The sequence below is a fragment of the Meles meles genome, chromosome 15 (assembly GCF_922984935.1).
Source record: "Meles meles chromosome 15, mMelMel3.1 paternal haplotype, whole genome shotgun sequence".
In the NCBI taxonomy this organism is placed as follows: Eukaryota; Metazoa; Chordata; class Mammalia; order Carnivora; family Mustelidae; genus Meles; species Meles meles.
In genome coordinates, this window is record NC_060080.1 from 20,462,902 (window position 1) to 20,489,376 (window position 26,475).

Below are 26,475 nucleotides of genomic sequence, written 5' to 3' on the forward strand. Positions count from 1 at the left end.
GTCAGGTTGTGGTTCTGACCTCCTCTCTCACCAGTTTTGCTGCAGTGATTGTGGCCATTTTCTCTCCCTCGAGCATGCCCAAAATGTTCCCATCTCAGAGCCTTTGTACTTCAGCTGTTATTCTGCTTGGGATGCTTTTCATCAGATCTTTGTCTTGCTGCCTTCTCATTCAGATCTTAATTCTGCATTATCATCTGAGGGAGGCCTTGCATGATTTCAAGTTAAAGCAGCCCAGTCTGGGGAGCCTGAGTGGCTCAGTGGATTAAAGGCTCTGCCTCCGGGTCAGGTCATGATCCCAGGGTCCTGGGATAGAGCCCTGCATCGGGCTCTCTGCTCTGTGGGGAGCCTTGTTTCCTCCTCTCTCTCTGCCTGCCTCTCTGCCTACTTGTGATCTCTGTCAAAAAAAAAAAAAAAAAAGGCAGCCCAGTCCTTCAGGCACTGTCACATTTATCCTGGTTGGTCTTTATCATAGTATTTTTTAGTATCTGAAGTTACCATATTTTGGGGGTGCCTGGGTGACTCGGTTGAGCGTCCCAACTCTTGATTTCTGCTCAGGTCGTGATCTCAGGGTTGTAGGATTGAGCTCCACATCAGGCTTCCTGCTCAGGGGTTCTGCTTCTCTCCCAGTGCCCCTCCCCCTGCTCACACACATGCTCTTTCTCTCTATCTCTTTTAAATAAATACACTTAAAAAAAATAAAGTTAACCATATTTTTTTTTTTAAAGTGCCCATTATTCCTCCCCTTCTTAGGCTGGGGATCCTATCTGTCTGATATATGGTTATTATAATGACCACCTAGAAAGAACCTGGCAAGTACAGACGCTCAGTAAATATTGTTGGTTAAATGACCTTGTTTGGTTGATTTCTGTTCATACTTCTTACCATAAGTATCAGGGACCTCCCTGAACATCCTATCTAGATTGTCTTTCCTTCCCCTTATCCCATTCTTCATCACTCCATACTGTTTCCCTTGTTAGCCTTGATCACAGTTTGGGATTATGTATTTGCTTATTTGCTTGTTCCTTTCCCCACTGGAATATAAGCTCTGCAAGAGTGGGTTTCAGGCTCTTTTTTTTTTTTTTTTTTAATGAAGATAAACATAGCTAAATGACATTTTGAACTAGAGAAATTGCATATCTACAAGGAAATCAAGGTCTTGTTAAAATAAAATTCAGTGTTGGGCACCTGGCTGGCTCAGTTGGTGGAGTGTGACTGTTGATCTCCTGGTTGTAAGTTCGAGCCCCATGTTGGGTGTAGAGATTACTTTAAAATAAAATCTTAAAAACAAAACAAAAAACCACCTCAATGTGAAATTTGATATCCTAATTTATAAAGGAGAAAGAAACTTCATTATGTTACCAAAAACACAACGGTACAAAATTTGGGATCTCTGCTTTGCAGAGCAGATTGATGTTGTCTCTGGACCTTCTAGTGCTATCAGTGCCCACACTAAAAATAACATCATAATAGCAGCCAGAGCACACAGCTTCCTTGACCCTGCATGTGGGACTAACAAGTAAGGAAATAAGCTATTTTCGTTCCTAGGAACATATCGCTCCTTTTATAATATGTCAGTGGAAAAAAAAAAGAGGATTTCACAAAATTCTCTTTGCTGTGTGTCTGTTATTTTGTGTAAGGAAAGTTCTTTTGCCACTGGGTTGTAATTTCAGAAACCTTAAATGTAGTCTGAGAAGGAAAAAAATGCAAGAAAGGAAAACCAAGTTGAGTGATTTATACCGGCTTTATTTCCGGCTTAAAAACAGTATTATGGTACGTAGAAATATATTGTGAGTATGTACAGTGTTTTATTGCTCTTCAGATACTTAATACCTGGTTTTACTCATTGGGATTAACCCTCTGTCTTTAATCTTGGGTGTATGTGTGCATGTAAACCTAAAAATAATTTGGGCAGTGAATAAGCAGCTATGGCTATTTTTAGCCCTGGGCAAAGGATCATCAATTAGCTTAGAGGTATTGAGTAAGAACTTCTGTTTCTGGTTCCAAATAAATGGTTGATGGCCTTAACAATTGGTAGGGGCTGATACAAGTATCTACGCAGGACTCAGGAAAAGGGTAATTTGAGATCAAGGAGTCAGGGAGCCAGGTCATCTTGTGGGGTGGAGACAGTCCTGTTGGAAGGTGTAAATGTATGACATGTGTAAATGAAAATAGGATGTAGAAAGCCTTTTAAAAACTTAGCAGGGAAAGCATATAAAAAGAAGGAAGGTAGGGGCGCCTGGGTGGCTCAGTGGGTTAAGCCGCTGCCTTCGGCTCAGGTCATGATCCCAGGGTCCTGGGATCGAGTTCCGCATCGGGCTCTCTGCTCAGCAGGGAGCCTGCTTCCCTCTCTCTCTCTGCCTGCCTCTCTGTCTACTTGTGATCTCTCTCTGCCAAATAAATAAATAAAATCTTTAAAAAAAAAAAAAAGGGAGGTAGTTGGGTGTAAGAGATTTTGGAAGATGGAGGAGACTGAAAGAACAGATGGAGTAGAATGTCATGGATCAAAGCAGGAACTTAACTCTGAATCTGAATAGTGATTACCTTCCTTTCAGAGGGGCCATTAATCTTACAGTATCTTTTTTTTTTTTTAATATTTTATTTATTTGACAGAGAGAAATCACAACTAGGCAGAGAGAGAGGAGGAAGCAGGCTCCCTGCGGAGCAGAGAGCCCGATGCGGGGCTCGATCCCAGGACCCTGAGGTCATGACCTAAGCTAAAGGCAGAGGCTTTAACCCACTGAGCCACCCAGGTGCCCCAATCTTACAGTATCTTTTATTTTGACATTTCATATCTAACCAGTATTATAAAACCTAAGTGCTCTTGATTTGGTTTTAACTAAGTAGTGTCTTTTGCAGTGTATTCTTTGTTGGTAGAGAATTTAGTCATAGATTTGACACCGAAATGGGTACGTAATTTGCTAATTTTGTAATGTGAATGAATGGAGAGAAAGGAAGCATATCTTTTTATTTAAAAAAAAATTCTTTTTAAGACTTTTACTTGTTTGACAGAGAGAGAGAAAGCACAAGCAGGGGGAGTGGCAGGGAGAGGGAGAAGCAGGCTCTCCGCAAAGCAGGATGCCGTACTGGATCCAGAGCCCTGGGATCATGACCTGAGCCAAATGCAGAGGCTTAACCGTCTAAGCCACCCAGGCGCCCCGAAGAAAACATATCATAGCTAGACAGTGGTGGGGGTGGTTGCACATAGTGAAGTGCTGTGGAAGATCTCTTTAAATTGTTATTGCAAATGACAAAAAATGAAGTAGAGGTTTTGTGTGCCTCCTACACTGTAACCAGTAGGCATGTATTTGTGTCTTGAGTAAATACATTTCCATCCTGGATTTTAGCTAGGAAACTAAACCCTCTCTAAGGGTATAGAATTATTAGTTGATTTATACTTTTTATCAATTCAGAAAAGAACTAAAGTATTTCTACTGTGAGGAGGCAAAATTTTTGTTCTTTCATGAATTCATAAATTACACGTGCTTACAAGTATCTTGTGACTAAATAAAGATTAAATAAAAGATGAAACAAGAATTTGGAATTGAGAATGGAGGATATAAATATACTATCTCTGAAGGACAACTTATGTGCTATGCTTAATTTGTAAAACTTACCTAGAAATTTCTTTGGGGGCCAAGGTACAAAAAGAACCAAGAAGGAGGTCTACCTACAATAGATTACAGTATTCTTTTCAGAAATAATGTAAAGAATGGGGGAGAAAATAGATCATAACAAATATAGACTACATTTTCATAAAGCTCATTTTTTGATTTAAAAAAAAATTATTTATTTGAGTGAGAGAGGGAATAAAAGTAGGGGGAGCGGGAGAGGAAGAAGCAGGCTTCCCGCTGAGCAGGACCCTGGAATCATGACCTGAGCCGAAGGCAGAGGCTTAACAACTGAGTCACCCAGGTGCTCCTCTTCTTGTGATTTTCAATAAATTAACCTATTAAAGATAATGATGATAAAAATTCTGGTCTAAGAATGTAGGTAAGTATACAGATAGAAATATGTGTGTGTAGCCTTTATTGATCTAACTTGTCTTAAGGATATAACCTGGAAGAACTGATAGCATGTCTCTTAGATAGTTTTTCTTTTCTTTTCTTTAAAGATTTTATTTCTTTATTTGACAGAAAGACTACGAGAGAGGAAACACAAGCAGAATGAGTGGGAGAGGGAGAAGCAGGCTTCCTGCTGAGCAGGGAGCCGGATGAGGAGCTTGATCCCAGGACCCTGGAATCGTGACCCGAGCGGAAGGCAGATGCTTAACCACTGAGCCAGGCAAAGGTCCCTTAGATGGTTTTTCCTAAATGACAGTTCTGGGGGCTCCTGGGTGGCTCAGTGGGTTAAGTCTCTGCCTTCAGCTCAGGTCACGATCTCAGGGTCCTGGGATCGAGCCCTGCATCAGGCTCTCTGCTCAGCAGGGATCCTGCTTCTCCCCAGCCCCCCACCTGCCTCTCTGCCTACTTGTGATCTCTCTGTCAAATAAATAAATAAGAAAATCTTTAAAAAAAAAAAAATGACAGTTCTGGTGGCAGTTTTTTGGTATTGTATTATCTCCTAACTCTGGTTCTCCACAACCATTTTCAACACAGTCAATAGAATGATTCTTTTTAACCCCAGGTTAAGTTACTTCTTTTTGTAAAACCCTTTAGTAGACTTCTCATCTTACTCAGAAGGAAAGCTGAAGTCCTATTGAGCTCTTTATTAGTCCTCAACCATGGGTCAGGACTTTTACACTCGTTCTTCCCTCCTCTTGGAACATTGTTACTCCCAGATACTTCCTTATTGCCTTCACCTTCTCACTGAGGCCTCACCACTCTGTTTAAAATTTTACTTGTTTGCACGATCCCCTACATCAGCCCCTAGTCTCTTTACTTTTTGTGTTCTTGGTACTTTTCACCCTCTGAAGATACGTAGTTCTAGGAATTACGATTTTTTGTTGTTGTTGTCTTATTCCTAGTAGGATATAAAACTTCGTTAAGGCAGGAGGTTTTTTGTTTTGTTTTTTTTTTTCTGTTTACAGCTTTCTCTCTGGTGCCTAGAATAGTGTCTGGCATGTACTGTTGGTTCAATAAATACTTACAGAATGAATAAATAGGATTCTACATTATTGTAAAGGGCAGATCCATGTACTTTGAGATGAGAGGGGCAAGTGACAAGGCTGAAATTCTCTTACAAAAGTTGAAAAAATCCAACAAGATCATCTTTTAAGTTGGCTAAATAAAAAAAAATTTTTATTTTACATTTATTTGGATATAGGCTTCAGGCAAAGCCAGGGATTTCCTTGTGAAACAGATTTGAGTACAGCTTAAACACCAGCAGGTACTAACTTGAAAGAGCATCTGCAGAGATGGTTTTGACTTAGGACATCTTGAAAACACAAATTTTGAATCTCAAAATGACATTATTGATTCTTTGCATATTTTTATACTACAGATCGCTTTGAGCTTATTTATAACACACACAAATTATGGAATTTTACTTTAGTTATTTCTTCTAGCTGTGAATAAAGAAGATTCAGAGAGGTTACATACCTTTAAGGTCACCCACCCAGAAGGATTGGAATCTGAGGATAAACTTGGATCTGACTCCAAACCCATGTTCTATATTTTTTCTTGTATAATACCTAGCACAGTATTTGAATTGATGGACAAATGGATAGAGGGCCGATGTATGAACATGGTGATTGTACACCAGGATTGAACCTAAGGAGTATTGATGTATTGGTAGTTCTGTTATTTCTGGCTACATATATATTTAGGCATAGAAACTTTTTTTTTTTTTAAAGATATTATTTATTTATATATTTCTCAGAGAGAGAGAGTGTGTGTGTGCACGCACAAGCAGGCAGAGTGGCGGCAGGCAGAGGCAGAGAGAGAAGCAGACTCCCTGCTGAGCAAGGAGCCCGAATGCAGGACTCAATCCTGGGACCCTGGGATCACGACCTGAGCCGAAGGCAGCGGCTTAACCAACTGAGCCGCCCAGGTGTCCCAAAAGCATTGTTTTTAAAACGTCTTTTTAAGGGTCATTTAACTGAATTGAAGCACCTTGCTATGTAAAATAATATAGAATTTGCAAGGTAATATTCTGAAATAACTGACTTAACATTTGAATGCTTATTAGACTTGTAGATAAAGTGGGTTCTGCAATAAACAAGACAGATCTCTGATGGAACTTTAATTTTGGAGGACATGGGAGACAAACAGTAAATAAATCTGTAGTAAGTGTTATACAGAGAAGTTAAGTAGGGATATGGAATGGAGAGAGAGTGGATGGCTATTTAAATTGGGTGGTCAGAGAAGTCTTCATTGTTAAAGTGATGGTTAAAACGAGAACATGAGGAGCCAGTCATGTACAGGCAGGCTGTGGCAACAGCTAGTGCAGAGGCTGTCAAGTGAAAACAAACCTGCCAATTTGGGGACATTTAACATAACAAAACAAAAAAAACCCAAAACGTGACTCTAGTTGCCAGGAAAGGAATGCCTCAAAATTTGGGGGACTGGAGTAAAGAACAAGTCCTATAACACTTGTAAACCTCAAGATAAGGATTTTGGAATTGGTTCTGGTTATAATGAATTGAAAATTTTGTTTTTTGGGTTTTTTTTAAGCCTAGTAATCTCTGTTTTTTTTTGATAAGATCTAATTCATCTACTGTAACTCAGCCATTTAAAGTATAAAACTAGTTTTTTAGTGTATTTACAAGGTATATATATTTACCATCATCATAATTTTTGAACATGTTTATATTCCCAAAAAGAAACTCCATACTCTTTTTTTTGAGACTGTACTCTAGCAGCCCCTCCCCGTCCTGACCAAACCCCTTAGCCAGGGCAGCCACTAATATACTTTGTGCCTATGTAGATTTTCCTATTCTGGACATTTCATATAAACGGAATCTTACATTATTTGATCTTTTGTATCTGATTTCTCTCACTTAACGTTATCAGGGCTCACCCAGGTTGTAGCAGATATCAGTACTTCATTCTGTTCTATCGCTGAATAATATTCTATCATATGACTATACCACATTTTATTTATCCATCCATCAGTTGATGGGCATTTAGGTGGTTTCTACTTTTTGGCTATCGTGAATAATGTTGTTATGAGCATTCATGTATGAATCTTTGTATTGGGCATATGTTTTCATTTCTCTTGGTTATATACCAGGAAGTAAAATTGCAGGATCATATGGTAGCTGTATATTTAACATTTTGAGGAACTGCCAGACTATTTCCACAGTGGCAGCATCAGTTTACATTTATACCAACTATGTGTGAAGGTTCCAATTTCTCTACATCCTTTATTGTTTGCTTTTTTGCTTATAGCCATCCTAGGGTGTATGAAGTGATTTTGACTTACGGTTCCCTAATGACTAATGATGTTGAGCATCGTTCTCATATGTTCTTCTAAGAGTTTTATAGTTTTGACTCTTATATTCCGGCCTTAGATCTGTTTTGAATTAATTTTTATTTACTTATACGGTATGAGGGTAGGGTTCCAACTTCATCATTTGCATGGAGATAACCTGTTGTTTTAGCACTATTTGTTAGAAAAAACCTACTCTTTCCCCATTGAAGCTGTTGGAATGTTTAAGCAGATGTTATGATCAGACACATATTTAAAGAAGAACACTACGGCTACTGTGTATAGAATGTCATCTCCTATATCTCCGAATGTTAGAATGCTAGCCAAAGTTACTGAAAATGACCAGTCAGTGCCATAGAACCAAGAGCAGAAACACGTGGTGTCAGAAAATCCATGAGAATAAAATGTTTCAAGAAGAGAAAGTGGTCAATTTTATGGCATCCTGATGAATGATTAAAATATATAAAAAGGAACTAAATCCTGGATTTAGCTATCAGAGGTTATTGGAGACCTTTTGAAGAAGAGCAGTCTTGGTAGAATAGTAGTAGCAGTATTCAGATTAGAATTGGTTGAGAAATGAATTTGGGAAGACAGAAATTAGAGAACTCTTTAAAGAAGTTTGCTGGGGAGATTTTTTTGTAGATACAGACAAGCTGGTTTTAAACTTTATATGGATGGTTGCCTGAGTAGCTCAGCTGGTTAGACGTCAGACTCTTGATCTCAGCTCGGGTCTTGATCTGAGGAGTTCAAACCCCATACTGGGCTCCACAGTGGGCATGGAACCTACATAAAAACAGCAACAACAACTTATATGCAAAGGCTACATAGCTAAAAAAAAAAAACTGACAAAAATAAGTGGGAGTAATCTCTCTGGTTTTAAGACTTTATTTAGCTATAGTAATCAACACCCTGTGGTTTTGGGGGAGACATAGACACATCGATCATTGGAACAGAAAGCAAACCCCAGAATTATACTGGGTTATGGTTGATTAATTTTTGTCAAAGGTGCAAAAGCAACTCAACCAAGAAAGGGTATTTCCTCAACATTTTCAACAAATGGTGCTAGAGTAGTTGGATTTCCATAAGTAAAACCATGAACCTCTCCTTAAAATTCACACCCTGTTCAAAAATTAACTCAAAATTGGGGCACCTGGGTGGCTCAGTGGGTTAGGTCAGCTCAGGTCATGATCCCAGGGTCCTGGGATCGAACCCCGTCTCGGGCTCTCTGCTCAGCGGGGAGCCTGCTTCCTCCTCTCTCTCTGCCTGCTTTTCTGCCCACTTGTGATCTCTGTCTGTCAAATAAATAAATAAAATCTTTAAAAAAAATTAACTCAAAATGTGTCATCAGTTCATTTGTTCATTTGTTCATTCATTCATTCATTCCTTATTTTTTAAAGATTTTATTTATTTATTTGACAGAGAGAAACCACAAGAAGGGGGAGTGGCAGGCAGAAGAGAGGGAGAAGCAGGCTTCTAGATGAGCAGGGAGCCTGGTGTGGGGCTCAGAACCCTGGGATCATGACCTGAGCCAAAGGCAGATGGTTGACCAACTGAGCCACCCAGGTGCCCTGTATCATCAGTTTAAATATAAAATGTAGAATCATAGACTTTCAGAAGAAAATACAGAAAATAGGACCTCAGACTAGGTGAAGAGTTCTTAGATACAACACTAGAACTGTGATCCATAAAAGATTCTTGAAAAAAATCAGTAAATTGGATTTTAGTATTTAAAACTCTTACTCTACAAAAGACCCTGTCAAGAGAATTAAAAAACTAGGTATAAAACTCTCAACATACAGTGTTTAAAAAAAAAAGGACGGCAAACAATCCAGTTAGAAAATGGACAGAAGACAAGAGCTGCCATTTCACCAGAGAGGATATATGAATGGCAGATAATTATATGAAAAAATGTTCATCATCCTTAGCCGTAGAGAAATACAAATTTAAATGATGAGATATCGCTACATGCCTTATTTATTAGATTAAAATAAAAAATAGTGACAACACCAAATGCTAATGAATGCAGAGAAAACAAATCTGTTACATTACTAGTTGGAATGTAAAGTGGTACAGCAGCTCTAGAAAAGTTTCCTTGTTTCTTTTTTTTTTTTTTCCTTGTTTCTTATAAATGTAAACATACCATATGGGTCAGCAGTAGGATTCCTGGGTATTCATCCAGAAGAAATGAAAACTTATGTACACACAGGAACTTGTACATAAATAAATATTCACAGCAACTTCGTGATGGCCAAAAACTGGAAACAATCCAGTCTTCTTCCACAGGTGAGTGAATAAACAGATTGTGGTATGTCCATACAATGGAATGCTATTCAGCAATAAAGTGGAACAGATTAGTATTAGGTGCAACAACTTGGATGGATCTCAGGAAATCATGGTGAAAAAAGTGAAAGATGACCATTTCAGAAGGTTGTATATAACATGATTCCATTATATAGCATTCTGAAAATGACAAAATCATAGGTGTGGAGAACAGATTATTATTATTATTATTATTATTATTACAGGGTATAGGGACTAAAGGAGATGGAGTTTTCTATCATGTTTGTGGTGGTCTGTACATCTGATAAGATTGCAGAGAACTACATACATGTGTGCGTGTGCGCCCACACACACATACAAATGTATGTTAAAAAAAAAAAAGTAGACTTTAAGTAAGGTCTTTGATTGTACCAATGTAAATTTCCTGGTTTTGCTTTTGTAAGATGGTGTAAGATGTTACAATTGGGGAGAACTGGGTGAAGGATACAAAGACTTTGTACTATTTTTGTAGCTTCCTGTGAGGCTATAATTATTTTAAAATAAAGTTTTAAAAAAGAAAGCTTGCTGGGGTGGGGAACATAGAAATGGGATGTTGAAGGGGTATAGTGTTGAGAATGGGGGTTTTTTGTTTTAATTTTGCTCTTTCAGTATAGCGGATACTAAAACATGTATGTATGCTGATGAGAATGATTCATAAAAGGAAGAAATTAGTGATGCAAACAAGGGGGAAATTACAGGAGCAAAATATATATCTAAGATCTTTGGTGTGAAGGAATTTAAAAATACTATTTACATATTTCCATCTTGTTACCTAAAAATGAGGTTATCTTTACAACATTTTGTAAATGATCCTAAAGGTGAATGTAGCTGTACCATGGTTTAATCCTTTAATGTTCTAAACATTCCGCAGGCTTTTGTGTTATATTATGGAACTAAATCACTGAATAAAATGAATTTTAAGAGTTTTTATCACACTTGCTGGTGTTCATTCTAAAATAACTTCCAAGACTTTCTGTGTCATTTTTCTGTGGTTTTCCCTTCCGATTTTCACCCACTATAGGTAGTCATGAATTTCCTTTGACTAAAAAAAGTTACACACATATATATATTCTTACGAATAAACCCTAATTATTTACCATTTAAGAACTAAATGGATGATGGTACTGTTTTGCTTTGTAGTGTATAGTGGATTTAATATTTATCTTACCAAACCATTCGACTGTTTTGCCCTTCCTTTATCTAGAATGTCATAATATCAAAATGCTCAATATAAATTATTGCTGTTTATTTCAGGGATACGGCAGGCCAGGAACGATTTCACACCATCACAACCTCCTACTACAGAGGAGCAATGGGTATCATGCTAGTATATGACATCACCAATGGTAAAAGTTTTGAAAACATCAGCAAATGGCTTAGAAACATAGATGAGGTAAGACTAGAAATTGTATAAACTCTTTATAATGACACATTTTTTAGTTTAGTTAAGAATAATTCTAAATGATGTTTAGGATATAATGTACTCTCATTATTATTGTGTTATTTCTACTTCTTAAAGGTTAATTTTAATCTGCCTTTCTCTTAAATATTTGGGTAAGTCTATCTAGAACCCCATCCAAGGCAATTACTAACTTACCCAAAAACTTTATACATCCATCTTTTTTTTTTTTTTTTTAGGATTTTATTTTTTATTTGTCAGAGAAAGAGAGAGGGAGAGAGGGATCACAGGCAGACGGAGAGGCAGGCAGAGTCAGAGGGAGAAGCAGGCTCCCCGCTGAGCAAGGAGCCCGATGTGGGACTCAATCCCAGGACGCTGGGATCATGACCTGAGCCGAAGGCAGCTGCTTAACCAACTGAGCCACCCAGGCATCCCTATACATCCATCTTTTAAAGATGGCTCCATGTAGAAGCTACCAGTGGTTTTACACACCTCTCTCTAAATGAATTCTTTCTCAATGAATTTTTATTGAATGAATAAATTACTAAATTTTTCAGTAGTAATTTAAAACAACAGAAACGTTACATCACTTCTAGACATTTTGAAAGATACAGAGTAGTAATGTGGTAAAAACCTAACGAAAATAGTGCCGTATCATTGCCTGTGAAGATGTCAGTTTTTATAAGGTAAAATATGTGTCAAAGCCGGTCTGTTTCTGTTCTGCAGTGTAGGTGGCTTCTTGTTGAAATTATTTTTCATGTCCTATTGCAGCCTTCTGGGCTTTGATTTCCTTAAGACTAACTCCTGAAAGCATTTTTGGCTAGAAGACCAAGTATTAGATGCAAGATAATGATATCTCAATGGTAGCAGTCTTGACAGCTTATTACTGACTTTTCCATCGCTTCGATAAATCTTGAAAGAGAAGCCTGTTAGTATTTAATAATCAGTTAATAATACACAGATTTTTTTAAACAAGGCGCCATTTTGGATTTTCTTAGCCTTTATTTTATGATTCAGCTAAGTAGCACATATAGTAGGAGCAATTGATAGACTGTGCATTGTTATACCAACAACAGCAGTTTTCCAGATTCTATGACATGAACTGGATATCCCACAGTTCAGTCCTATTCTGATGCTAACTGCCCAGCCTTAGTGTCAGACTCTCCAAGTTTAAGGACTGCCCTTCCTTCAGATGTTAAGTCCTAGGTCCCCTCAGTTACCTTCATTTCTCTCTGACTTGGCTAGAAAGTTGAGGGGGGTCCCAGGGCCCCCAGGACTTTCAGGTTCAGTAGTTAGCTATAATGACTCCTAGAACTCAGGAAAGTGTTTTATTTACATTTATAATTTTATTATGAAGGACGCAGGAACAGCTAAATGGAAGAGATATACAGGGAAGGTATGGGGGTTGGGGAACACAGAACTTCCATACCATCTCTAGACATGTCACCCTCTGGGCATTTTGATATGTTCACCAACCTGGAAGAGGTCCCTAACTTCATTGTTTCAGAGTTTTGATTCAGGTTTTACAACATAGGTATGGGTAGTTCAGTCATTGGCCTCGGGTGATTTAACTTCATCTCTAGCCCTCTTCACCTCATGGGAAGTAGGGGCGTGGCTGAGAGTTCCAAATCTTTTTTTATTTTTTATTTGAGGTGGGGTAGAGAGACAGAGTGAGCGAGAGATCACAAGCAGGGGGAGGAAAACAGACTCCCCTCTGAGCAGGAAGCCTGAGGCTGGGCTTGATCCCTGGATCAAGGACCTGGAGGTCATGACTTGAGCCAAAGGCAGACCCTTAACAGTCTGAGCCACCCAGGTGCCCCTTGAAAGTTCCAATTCTTTAATCACATGTTTGGCTCTTCTAGTGACCGATTTCCATTGTGAAACTCTGTAGGCCACCACTCTGCCCAAGTTCTTCATTAGCATAAACTTAGGTAGAAAGGGCTCTGTTATGAATAACAAAAGACAGTCTTTCACTCAGGAAATTAGGAGTAGTGCCAGGGTACCAAGGCCAAATTCGTTCTTTATTTCTGTTACAGCCTTATGCATGTCATAGGCTGGGTAGCTTTAGTTTCCCAACGTGAGAATTAAGATACATAAAACTCAGCCACTAAAAAGAAAATATGTGGGGCTCCTGGGTGGCTCAGTGGGTTAAGCATCTGCCTTCGGCTCAGGTCGTGATCTCGGTCCTGGGATCGAGCCCCACGTCTGGCTCTTTTCTCATCAGGGACCCTGCTTCCCCCACGCTTCTCTCCCTGCCTCTCTGCCTACTTGGGATCTCTCAAATAAATAAATAAAACCTTTAAAAAAAAAAAAGTTTCTCTGACATACAAGAGATTGGTGTTGCCTAATTTTCACTTTGTTTTAGAAATTAAAGCTTGAACAAAATGAAAAAAAGCCAAATTAATCCAGCAACATTTTAAAAGGATTATATATCGATCAAGAGGAATTTACCTAGGAATGCAAGGGTAGTTCAATATAAGAAGTCAATTGGTGTAATACACCATCTTTTTATGTTTTTTTTTTTTTAAGATTTTATTTATTTAAGAGAGGGAGAATGACCCTAGTGGGGAGGGGCAGGGGGAGAGGGAAAAGCAGACTCCTTGCTGGGCAGGGAGCTTGAGTTGGGGCTGGATCCCAGGATGCCGAGATCACAACCAGAGTGAAAGGCAGACACTTAACCAACTGAGCCACCCAGGCATCCCTGTAATACACATTTTTTTTTAATTGAAGATTTTATTTATTAATTTGACAGAGAGTACGTACATGAGCACAAGCAGGCCGAGGAAGAGGGAGAAGCAGACTCCCTGCTGAGCAGGGAGCCCAACTTGGGCCTCCATCCCAGGACGCTGGGATCATGACCTGAGCTGAAGGCAGACACTTAACCGACTGAGCCGCTCAGGCACCCTGTGTAATACAACATCTTGATAAAAGACAGAAACTGTATGATCTTGCCATCAGACACAGAAAAAAATTTGACAAACCCACACCCTTTCATGGTAAAAACACTCAGCAAACTAGAAATAGAACATCCTTAGCCAAGCAAAGGACATCTGTGAAAATCCTACAGCTAACAGCATACCTGTCTCTGTGATCAAGAAAATGAGAAGTATGCCATTACTGTTGAAAATTGTAGTGGAAGTTCTAGCCAGGGCATTTAGGCAAAGAAAAGGGGAAAAGCCAGATTGGGAGGGCAAACTATATTTGTAAATAATGAGATTTTGTATATAGAAAGTCCTAAGGAGTGGTTCCTGGGTGGCTCGGTCGATTACACATCTGCCTATGGTTTAGGTCATGATCATGGGGTCCTAGGATCAAGCCCCACATTGGGCTTCCAGCTTGGCGGGAGCCTGCTTACCCCTGCCCCATCCCCTGCTTGTGCTCTTTGCCCCACCCCCAATAAAATCTTTCTTTTAAGATCTTATTTATTTATTAGCACAAGTAGGGGGAGTAGCATGCAGAGAGAGAAGGAGAAGCACATTCCCCACTGAGTAGGGAACCCAATCTGGGGCTTGATCCCAGGACTCTGGGATCATGACCTGAGCTGAAGACAGATGCTTAACTGACTAAGCCACCCAGGCACCCCGTCAAAGAAATAAACTCTTAAAAAAAGAGAGAGAGAAAATCCTAAAGAGCATACACGAAAAAATAAAACTGTTAGAACTGATGAACAAGTTCAGTAAGCTTGGAGATATAAGATCAATACACAGAAATCACTTGTATTTCTATACACTAGCAGCAAATGATCAAAAAATAAAATTGAGAAAAAGTTCCAGGGGCGCCTGGGTGGCTCGGTCATTAAGCAGCTGCTTTCAGCTCAAGTCATGATCCCAATATCCTGGGATCAAGCCCTGCATCAGGCTCCTTGCTCAGCAGGAAGCCTGCTTCTACCTCTCCCACTCCCCCTGCTTGTGTTCCCTCTCTTGCTGTCTCTCTGTCAAATAAACAAAATCTTTTTTTTTAAATTTAATATATATATATATATATATAGTTCCATTTACAGTAGCATCAAAAAGAAGAAAAACTAGTTATGAAAAATTTAGCCAAAGACATTCAAAACTTACATACTGATAACCACAAAATGTCAAAAGAAATTAAAGATCCATGTAATTGAAAAGACACCCCATGTTTATTAATGAAGTTTTCATATTCTTAAAATGACAGCATTTGCCAAAGTGATCTGCAGTTTCAGTGTAATCATATTAAAATCCTAGCTGCTGGCTTGGGGCTTGCAGGGGGGTGGCTGGGAGAAATTGACAGGCTGATCTTAAAATTCATATGGAGGTGCAGGCATGGGACCCAGAATAGTCAAACAGGCTTTGATACGAGGAATGACTTTTAAGCTGAGATCTGAAGAAATGAGTGAGTAAAAGTTACCCAGAAAAGAATAGGGCTAGTGGAAAGAATGTAATTGATTCAAATTTAAGACAAATTTCAATGTACTTTGTTCTCTAGAGAACTTAACTACCTTGGCTTAGAGACATTCAGGGAAAGAGTGTTGGGCCAAAGATGGATGATTTGCGGGTATTTTTCTTATTCCAGGGGTTGGTTGTCTTTTCACTCTGATAGTGACTTTTGACACATAAAAGTTTTTTTAATTTTGATGACATATAATTTGCCTTTTTTTCTTTTGTTGCCTGTACTTTTGGTATCATATCCAAGATACCGTTGCCAAATCCGATGTCATAAAATTTGTCTCCTATATTTTCTTTCTGAGTTTTTTAGTTTTAAGTCTTATATTTAGGCCTTTGATCCATTTTGAGTTCATTTTTGTATATGGTAGTAAGTTAAGAGTCCCACTTCATTCTTTCCCATGTTAAAATCTGGTATGCCCGATACCATTTTTATTAATTTATTTTTTAAAAGATTTTTACTTATTTATTTGACAGTTTGTTATAGAGAGAATGCAAGTAGACAGAGCAGTAAGCAAAGGGAGAGGGAGAAGCAGGCTCTCCACTGTGCTGGGAGCCCGATGCGAGGCTCGAACCCAGGACCCTGGGATCATGACCTGAGCCAAAGGCAGCTGCTTAACCCACTGAGCCACCCAGGCACACCCCAGCACCATTTTTTGAAAAGACTATTCTTTCTCCCATTGAATGGACTTGGCCCTCTTGTTGAAAATCATGTGATCATACATGCAAGGGATTATTTCTTGGCTCTGTATCCGGTGTATTCATGTATATATCTTTATGCCAGTAGCACACTGTTTTGATTATTGCAGCTTTGTAGTAAGTTTTGAAATCAGGAAATAAGTATGAATCTTCTCATTTTGTACCTCTTTTTCAAGATCACTTTTGCTGTTCAGGGTCCCTCAAGGCTATAAATGAATTTTAGGGATGGATTTTTCTATATGTGCAAATGATGTTGTTAGGATTTCAGTGGGGCAAACATTTATCTATCTATCTATTTATTTATTTACTAAAGATTTTATTTATTTATTTGACAGAGAGAAATCACAAGTAGGCAGAGAGGCAGGCAGAAAGAGAGGGAAACAGGCTCCCTGCTGAGCAGAGAGCCCGATGTGGGGCTCGATCCCAGGACCCCGAGATCACAACCCAAGCCAAAGGCAGAGGCTTTAACCCACTGAGCCACCCAGGCACCCCCAAACATTTATTTATTTATTTATTTATTTATTTATTTTTAAAAATATTTTGTTTATTTGACAGACAGAAATCACAACTAGGCAGAGAGGCAGGCAGAGAGAGAGGAGGAAGCAGGCTCCCTGCGGAGCAGAGAGCCGGACGTGGGGCTCGATCCCAGGACCCTGGGATCATGACCTGAGCCAAAGGCAGAGGCTTTAACCCACTGAGCCACCCAGGCGCCCCCAAACATTTATTTTTAACTGATTTTTCTGCATGGGATTTTCCTGTGCCCTAGCAGTATAGCCTCTTGGGATTTTAAGAGCTCTGTAGAATTTTTGATTCAGGCTTCTGCAGGGTAGGGTAATACTCATGATCTGAAATTATGATCCCCCTTGGATTTAGATTATGCATAAGAGATTGCCGTTTCAGATCTTTTGCCCGTATCTTCAGTTTTGATGAGAATATCTAGAAACTAGACAGCCTTGTGTTGGGGTGAGATAATATTTAACAGTGTATGTCTTAGGAATTGTGTTTCTTTTTCTAAGTAATTTGCAAGTTTGTATACGCTTTTTGCATGGGGTGATTTCAGGATGATGGTATAAAACTTCCAGATTATAAAAATAACACTGAAAATTGAGAATAATAAAGTCATTTTTAGAGAATATTGAGCTATAAGTCGTGATAAAATGTCAATTAAATCTTCCTTCCGTTGTAGCATGCCAATGAAGATGTGGAAAGAATGTTACTAGGAAACAAATGTGATATGGATGATAAAAGAGTTGTACCTAAAGGAAAAGGAGAACAGGTAAAAGCTGTGAATGAAACTGCTACACTGTCCTTTCTTTGTGAAGATGGCATTACATTTGATTGTTAGTAGTGGTAATGGAATGTGCTGAGCTCTTCACGTTGTTTTGTAAGTGCTGTGGGAAACAAGTTACCATGTGAGTGAATTTTCTCAGTGCCTGTCTAATAGGTGTGGGAGAATCAAACCTTCGGTAGTAGTATCTTCAGCTGTATTTAAGTTTTAAAAAAAGGAAAGAGGAAAAATAACAAATCAGTGATCCCCAGCTTTGTAACTTAAGACTTTAAGCACCTCACTTAGAGTATTTGACGTAAACTCCTGAAGTGAGGAGAGGATTCTTTTATTATTATTTTTGTTTGCTTATTTGTTTTTGAAAGAACTTGACCATTTGAATCGTGACCCATTGAAGTACTTTGCTTTATATAACCTAGTAGGGACTTGCTGCCTTTAGAATAATATTATTTCCTCCAGGATGCTAAAGTCAGCAGTTGGCACCTTGTGCTTGATAATTTTATGATGACATTTTGCTTCTATTTTAGATTGCAAGAGAGCATGGTATTAGATTTTTTGAGACTAGTGCAAAAGCAAATATAAACATCGAAAAGGCTTTCCTCACATTAGCTGAAGATATCCTTCGAAAGGTAAGATCTAAGGTTCCCAGTGTCACAGTTCTTTCATGAAGTACTGGATTAACATATAAAAATTAGATTTGGGTGGTATTGTTCCTGAATGTTTTTTACTCATCACCAGTATCTAACCCTCCTAAAGTGAAGTAGGGACTTGGGGAAGCAGTGAGCCATTAGAAATCTGTAACATCTGGTCAGTGGTAACACTGTCCTGAGCTCCCACACTGTCTGTCAGGTCCCCAGTTTCATTCTCCTTTTTTTCAGCTTTCTGTCGGGTCTGTGCTCTTGTGGCTCTTCTGTTTACTTTTGGACTCACTTCTCTTATACACTCTTTGTATTTCCATAGATAATTTCTTAAAATTTAAGATAATAGTTACTGCTACAGAATCACTTTCTTCTGTCTATATCTTCATTTCTCAGATATACCAGTAAAGAACCTGTCTATATTGTATAGTGAATAAATGCAATAAATCCACCCCTATTTTTCATTTAGCCAATCATTTCAATCTGTGATATTTTAAAAATATCAGGTCCCAGGGAACTCATTTTACTTCAGGTTTAGTTTTCTGAATTTAACTTGGGAATCCCCATACTTACCAATATGAGTCGCTTGTAGCAAAATTGGGAATTGGTTTTCGTAGTTCTCCTCAAATGAGTAGATATAATATCCAGATTTGGTTCTGAATCCTGAGTTGTCCATTCAGTCTATGGTATCTTTAAATGCTCATACAAACAGAAAAAATCTGACACAACTCCTGATGAAGAAGCAGTCATTGTATAGGAGAAAGTCATCATTTATACTGCTCTTCACAGTGACTACAAAAGTTGTGCCCTTCCACATCTGCCAGCATCCTGGTATCTGTAATATACTGAGTAATAAAAAGCAAGTTAGGATGTAATACGTGTAGTCTGATCTTATTTTTTTAATTATGTATGGTACCAAACACACATGTATTAACACGTGCACACACATGTTTGGTTATGTTCAGCAAATAAAGATCTGGAAGGATCTATATCAAATGTAAATAGTGAGTATTCCAAGTGGGGAGGTAAGGAGAAGGAGACATAGAACAAAATTACTCAATGACTCTGACATTTATATAGTTTTGTTTAGAAAACTTAACATATCTTTTTAGTTAAAAAAGAAAAATACTTAAAAATTTTAAAATATTCGGGGCACCTGGGTGGCTCAGTGGGTAAAGCCTCTGCTTTTGGCTCGGGTCATGATTCCAGGGTCCTGGGATCGAGCCCTGCCTCGGGCTCTCTGCTCAGCAGGAAGCCTGCTTCCTCCTCTCTGCCTGCCTCTCTGCCTACTTGTGATCTCTGTCTGTCAAATAAATAAAACTCTTAAAAAAAAGTTTTTTTAAATATTCTTCACAGTATGTAAAGAAAGATAAAACCCCTTGGAATTTCTTGAGGAATTTTTATATTTTTATATACATTTTTATATTTGAAAACATTCCTGTGAAAAATAAAAATAGAAGCATAGAAAAGTAAAGTACTAGATGGACAAGGAAAAATGTTCATATTTTTTTTTTTAAGATTTTATTTATTTGTTTGACAGAGATCACAAGTAGGCAGAGAGGCAGGCAGAGAGAGAGGGGGAAGCAGGCTTCCCGCTGAGCAGAGAGCCTGATGCGGGGCTCGATCCCAGGACCCTGAGATCATGACCTGGGCCGAAGGCAGAGGCTTTAACCCACTGAGCCACCCAGGCGCCCCAAATGTTCATATTTTTAATTAAGTGAAGGGAATAACAGGAATAGAAAAATGCTCTTTTTTTTTTTTTTAAGGATTTTATTTATTTATCTGACAGACTAGAGATCAGAAGTAGGCAGAGAGGCAGGCAGAGAGAGAGAAGGAAGCAGGCTCTCTGGCTCGATCCCAGGACCCTGGGATCATGACCTGAGCCGAAGACAGAGGCTTTAACCCACTGAGCCACCTAGGCGCCCCGAAAAATGCTCTTTTAATTAATGGAATACTTTGTATTTCAGAGTTGGTAAGTCACAGTGAAAAATTATTCCAGTACCCACAGAATTTACCACAACACTTGTTGAAATCCCCTTGTCTCTTGTGTTCTTTCTCTTTCTGGATTTTTTTGTTTTCTCCATTGTTTTTGATTTTTTTTTTTCTGTCCACACTGTATCCCTTGATTTTTCTCACTAATCTTGGCATTAAAAAAAAAAGATGCTTATATAGTCTTAAAATTTTCTTCCAAATATGACAGATCTTCCTTGTTACTGTATTAAAGGTTAAAAAGTACGCATACACTGCTGAAGGTCTCAGTCTGGTCTGTGTCTTCCCCATGTAGGCATGCCCCAATGTGGGGTCCCATTTTTTTCTCAAATATACATACATATACTTTTTGATGTGGTAAAATTAGAAGTTAAACAGCAAACAGAATGAGAAATACAGGAGTGCTTCCTGACCAGAAGCGTCCTGTGCCATGATTTCTCTCCTGACTTAGTAAAAGAAAATTAAACTTTGGAATAAAAGCAATTCAGAACATTTTTAACTTATTTGAATAGGTAGTTCATTCTTATGGTTCAAACTTTAAAATAAAGAGAGTACAAGTGCAGAGAAGTTTCCCACCACATTCCCCCAACTCCTCATTCATCCCCCACAGGTAACCAGTGTAATTAACTAACCTCTTAATTTTTAATATGTGAGTAAATATGAATATATATTTTTATTCCCACCAACTCCCCCCCCCCCACCAGCTTTTTAAAAAAGAGATAAGGCAACCTGCTGTACTCTGGCACTTAAAATACGTAAAATAATTCCACTTTTTAAATAATTGAATGCTACTCCTATGAGTGGATGTGTCATAATTAAACAGTTTTTCTCAGTGAGGGTCATGCAGGTGATTTTTAGCCTTATGATCTCATAAATTGCACTGCAGTGAATAATCTTACGTTTAAATCATTTTGCAAGCATAGGATTATGTGCAAATATATGAAGGACAGATTCCTAGAAGTAGCCAAAGAGCATGTATGTACATTTTTATTCTGATACATTTTGCCATGTACTGGCATGAGGGTTTTAGCCATTTACATTCCTACTAGCAGTGGTGGAGAATGTCTGTTTCCTCACACTCTGGCCACGTAACTGATTGTAAGACTTTCAGATCTTTCCCAACCTGACAGGTTAAAAAACAAAGTAGATTTAATTTGCAGCTCTTTTATGAGTATGGTGAGCATTTTTAAAGATAGTTTTAAGAACCACTTTTGTATTTTCTTTTCTGTAAACTTGTTTTATTCCTTTGCTTGCTTTTTTTAGTTATTGGCCCTCTTCTTATTCTTAGCTAGGAATAGCTTATATTTATATTGAAATAAACTTGATTAATACTTTGGCTTTAAAATGTTTTACTTTGCATGGGAGAATTCCTTTTTTCAGAGAGTCTCCTTGAAGGATCTAAGTTAAATTGTAAAAGGATAGACAGTGAGTGAGCTGTTAAGTGAAGGAATATAGTGACCTCCTTGGTTACAAGTACCCATTTTTTTCCCCCCCAAAATCCATGTACTTTTAACTGACCCACACCTAGAAGTTACCAGAGAAGGACCTTTTCCTGTGTAACCATATTCTTTTGCTGTGGAATAGATGCTGAGGGGCTCTTTCTCTTCTGTCATTTTTCTCAAGATCTGCAGTAGGAATAAAGTTGGTTGCTCAGGAAAACCCAAAGTTTTTTTAATGCAAAACTTGTAGCTTTAACATGCAGTAAGGAAAAGAATCCCATAAGGCAGTGAGGGTAGGTAGGTGAGCTCAAACTGCGAGTTGAAATTTCACTTCCGTATGAGTTAAGTAGGACTTCTCTTGAGCTACATGACTTTCTAAAATATTTTAAGTTGTTTCCCCTGGGTTACCTTAACTTTATCTTGTTTCATTGAGAGAATACGTTCCCAGTTACATCTTAGCTTTTAAAATTTCATTTTTGGTGACCCACTGTTAACACAACAGCCTGGATGAATTTCACAGATTGATACTGAGTAAAGGGAATCATACATAAAAGAATACATAAAACATGGTTCCATGTATTTGAAGGTCAAGAACAGAAAAAAAAAAACTAATCTCTGGTGACCAAAATGAGAGTACCGTTTACCTTTAGGAGGGTAGTACTGGCTGGAAAGGGACATGGGAGCCTCTGGGGGTATTATGTTCTATGTTTTGATCTGATAGTTTCACTTTATATACTCAAAATCCATCAAGCACAATTAAGATTTATATACTTAACTGAATGTAAGCAGTTTCTTTAAAAAATGTTCCTTTCCTATATACTGTACGGGCTATCCATTGAAAATAGTATATTCTTTTGATTTTAAAAGTAATATTTAGGTTACTGGGGAAATACAGGATTGTTCATAGAAAAAAATAAAATCACTCATAAACCCACCATCTAAGGGTTTTCTGCTGTTAACATTTGGTGTCTCTCCTTTTGTTTTTTTATATATCCATTTTTACCATGAATTATACAACTTGCATTCTGCCCTACCCTTTTTCTTCCACTTAATGTTGGCATATCACTGTTGAGCTTGCCTTTTAAATCTGTGGTAGAGCATTACAAACTTCAGTCTCAAGGCAAGTAACTAGACAGAAAGGGCTGTTTCACTTCTCTGGGGTTAGACTTGACCCGACATTGGTTTTATACAGATGCCTTTTGATAATGCTTTTTAAGTACTAGATACTAGACCCCTGGGGGGTCAGGGCTAAGAGATAGCAAACCTCTGTGCATGGGAGAGCAGAAAAGATATTGGAAGCTTTATTCAAGGGATGCCTAGAGGCCTCTAGACATTTCACAGCTTGGAGTCAGCAGGCAAAATGTAGATGGAAAACAAAGCTTCCAGATCTTTACTTTCATGGGAGAGAGAATCTGCCTGTGTGACTGGAGTTACTTTTTGTTAACCTTTATGAGAATATTTCTGCTGAATCTTGATTTCTCCATAGCAATGTTTTTCATGGGTTGCTTTCCTTGTGTGTTTGTTCCAGACCCCTGTAAAAGAGCCCAACAGTGAAAATGTAGATATCAGCAGTGGAGGCGGTGTGACAGGCTGGAAGAGCAAATGTTGCTGAGCGCCCTCCCGCCAGTTGCCGTCCACCACCCTGTTTTCTCCTCTTGCTGCAAAATAAACCACTCTGTCCATTTTTAACTCTAAACAGATATTTTTGTTCCTCATCTTAACTCTCTGGTCCCCCTGTTTCATTTGTTCTCTCATCCGTGACTGCTTGCTGACTTTATAATTTTCTTAAACAAGAAAATGTATAGAAAAATCATGTCTGTGACTTCATTTTTAAATGTACTTGCTCAGCTCACCACTGCATTTCAGTTGTATTATAGTCCAGTTCTTCTTATCAACATTAAAACCTATAGCAATCATTTCAACTCTATTCTGCAAATTGTATAAGAATAAAAGTTAGAATTAACAATTTTATTTTGTACAACAGTGGAATTTTCTGTCCTGGATAATGTGCTTGAGTCCCTATAACCTATAGACATGTGATAGCAAAAGAAACAAAAGCCAGGAAAACACTCATTTTCGCCTTGAATATGTAAATGGAATTAATTTTGTCCTGTGCCTTATGTGGAAAGGAATTTCTTTGGTTTTTCCTTTGTTTGTTAGTTTGTTTGTTTTGGTGGAAGCATGTGCAGGAGACATACATATCATACAGACATAAACCATTAAAATGTTTGTGGTTTGCTTGGCTGTAATTTTCAAAGTAGTTACTTGAGGACAAAGGGTAATGCAGAAATGATAGCTTTGGTTTGCTGAGTCTTAATTTTAAGTGGCCTTGATATTTAAAACTATTCCTGCCACCGGTTCTTCTCTTGGGCCACTTTTTCCTTGTGTCTGTCTACCTGCATGCTGCTTTCTTTGCTTCTCCCTCCCCCATGACCCAATGGTATGAGTTATTTAAAAATGAAAGGGGCAAACTAGTAGGTTTTTCAAGTTTAACATAAAGTACTGACTTAACTCGCTACGTAAACTCAAAGATAAATTCTAACTGCCTACTACTATCAAATGTCTTCCCCTTATTTTCTCTCTCTCCTAAAACTTCGGCCCCAGATTCCTCCATTCGCTCTTTTACTTCATGCTCTTCTCCTTCCCTCTTTGTTCCCTTTCTATCCACTGAGTTTATGAAATGGAAGAGTTAATTGCATGCACTAGTGTTTGGAGGGTGTTGTGGTTTGTCTTTCTAATTAGGTGTATAGCCTGTTCACTTTCCTAGAATAAATCTCGTAACCGAAATTTGAGTAGTCTCCATTCTGGCAACTCCTCTGGCAGCTTGGTAGCCCAGTAAAGGTTTGGTTGTTTTTGGTTTTGTTTTTGTTTTAAATGGTGGGAAGGAGGAGTGAAATTTATCAACACGTTTGCCAAATATGCTGAGATTTGGCCTTTGAAGAACACTTTTTCAGTGTTAAGTTGTCTTTACCTTAAGATTAGAAATACTTTAGAATATTATTAATTTTAAGTCCTGTCTTCACATCCCTTTGGAGAATGTGTATTACCATGGATTTGGGAAAAGGACAACAAAAGGCTTTTCATGTACAGATAAGATCTCCAGCTGTCTCTAACCCTGTCCTTTTTCCACTTCATTTTCCTAGTTTTGCTTCATGGCTTATCATCAGGATAGGGTAAGTTAAGTTTGCTACGCTGCTAGCATCCTAAGATGATACCTTTGTTGAAATAATTGTGAATAGCATGATTCATTTCTAGCAGAGGCTGAGTTTAGGACAGCAGCTTCCATTGAAAAGTCTCTCTGTGTCGTGGATAGCATTTTAATGCCCTCTTGGCTCACGTCAACAGCATAGGGACGTATCTGCTGTAAACATCCATGAATTTTTCAGATAGTGCCCTAAAAACAATTTTATATGCCTCACTGGTTGTTGTTCTTAGGTTTTTCCTTCACTTGACTTTATCATTGTTTACTAGTAAAAGCAGCATTGCCAAATAATCCCTAATTTTCCACTAAAAATAATGAAATGATGTTAAGCTTCTTGAAAAGTTATAGGTTAAACCTACTATTGTTAGATTAATTTTAATGTATGTGTTGCTTTCCCCCGTCTGGAATGTGGCAATAGCTTTTTTATTTTTAACCCTCTTTAATCCTTACTCAATTCAGTGACTTAAGGTTTGAGAGCTAAACACTGGGATTTTTGGGTAAAAAAAAAAAGACTGACAGTTTTGTTTGCATAATTATAATCGGCATTGTACATAGAAAGGATATGGCTACCTTTTGTTAAATCTGCACTTTCTAAATATCAAAAAAAAAAGGGAAATGGAGTATAAATCAATTTTTGTATAATCTGTTTGAAACATGAGTTTTATTTGCTTAATATTAGGGCTTTGCCCCTTTTTCTGTAAGTCTCTTGGGATCCTGTGTAGAAGCTGTTCTCATTAAACACCAAACAGTTAAGTCCATTCTCTGGTACTAGCTACAAATTCGGTTTCATATTCTACTTAACAATTTAAATAAACTGAAATATTTCTAGATGGTCTACTTCTGTTCATATAAAAACAAAACTTGATTTCCAACTGTGTGGCTTGGTTTTCATTTATTTATGGAGTTGAAGATGGAGGATCACCTCTGAAGACAATGCGAAATAGCAAGCTGGGTATTAGAGGAGCAAAAATAGAAGGGAAATAACTTTCTCAGCCTAGGAGAAACAGAAAGCAGTTTCAAGAACTACCTTGGTAAGAAACTATATAAAAAATGGAAATCTAAGCAGAATCATCCTGGTGTCAAAAGAGACACCAGTCAGTCATTCCCCAGCCAACAATGCTGGAATGTGCGGAAGGCCAGCTGCCCTGAACACAGCTGATGACCCTAGGGCACCAAGGAAAGCTCCCAGCCCGGAACGAATGCTTGTTTTAGCAGTGACCGTCCGCTTATCTGAAAAAAGTATTTCCAGTTTTTGTTTGTTTGTTTGTGAACCATAAGGGGTAGCTTTTTTTTTTTTTTAAGATTTTATTTATTTGCGAGAGAGTGAAAGAGAGCATGAATGGGGAGCAGAGAGAGAACCAGACTCCCCCCTGAGCAGGGAGCCCGATTAGGGGCTCGATCCCAGGACCCCCCTGGGATCATGACCTGAGCCTAAGGCAGAGGCTTAACCTATTGAGCCACCCAGTTGCCCTGACAGCTTCGTTTTATATAAAGAAAAGCTTATCCCATATTAGGGCATTATTACTCAATAGATAAACATTTTTAAAAGCATTCATTTGACAGGGAGCGGAAGCAGGGGGAGTGGGCGAGGTAGGAGCAGGCCTCCTGCTGAGCAGGGAGCTTGATGTGGGGCTCAGTCCTGGACTCTGGGATCATGACCTGAGCTGAAGGCAGATGCTTAATGACTGAGCCACCCAGGTGCCCCTAGAGTTAAATATTAGCAAGATT

At 38.4% G+C, this 26,475-nt stretch overlaps 1 protein-coding gene across 1 annotated transcript in view; it reads left to right on the forward strand.

The window, feature by feature from the left end:
• The window catches only part of RAB10 (RAB10, member RAS oncogene family), an 88,594-nt gene extending 62,975 nt beyond the window's left edge, over positions 1 to 25,619 (forward strand). The window contains exons 3-6 of the mRNA XM_045979435.1: positions 10,942 to 11,080; positions 17,381 to 17,470; positions 18,007 to 18,108; positions 23,074 to 25,619. Of these exons, the coding sequence (XP_045835391.1) occupies positions 10,942 to 11,080; positions 17,381 to 17,470; positions 18,007 to 18,108; positions 23,074 to 23,157 (415 nt within the window). The 3' untranslated portion in view covers positions 23,158 to 25,619. The remainder of the gene's footprint in view (positions 1 to 10,941; positions 11,081 to 17,380; positions 17,471 to 18,006; positions 18,109 to 23,073) is intronic.
• The last annotated feature ends 856 nt before the right edge of the window (positions 25,620 to 26,475 follow it).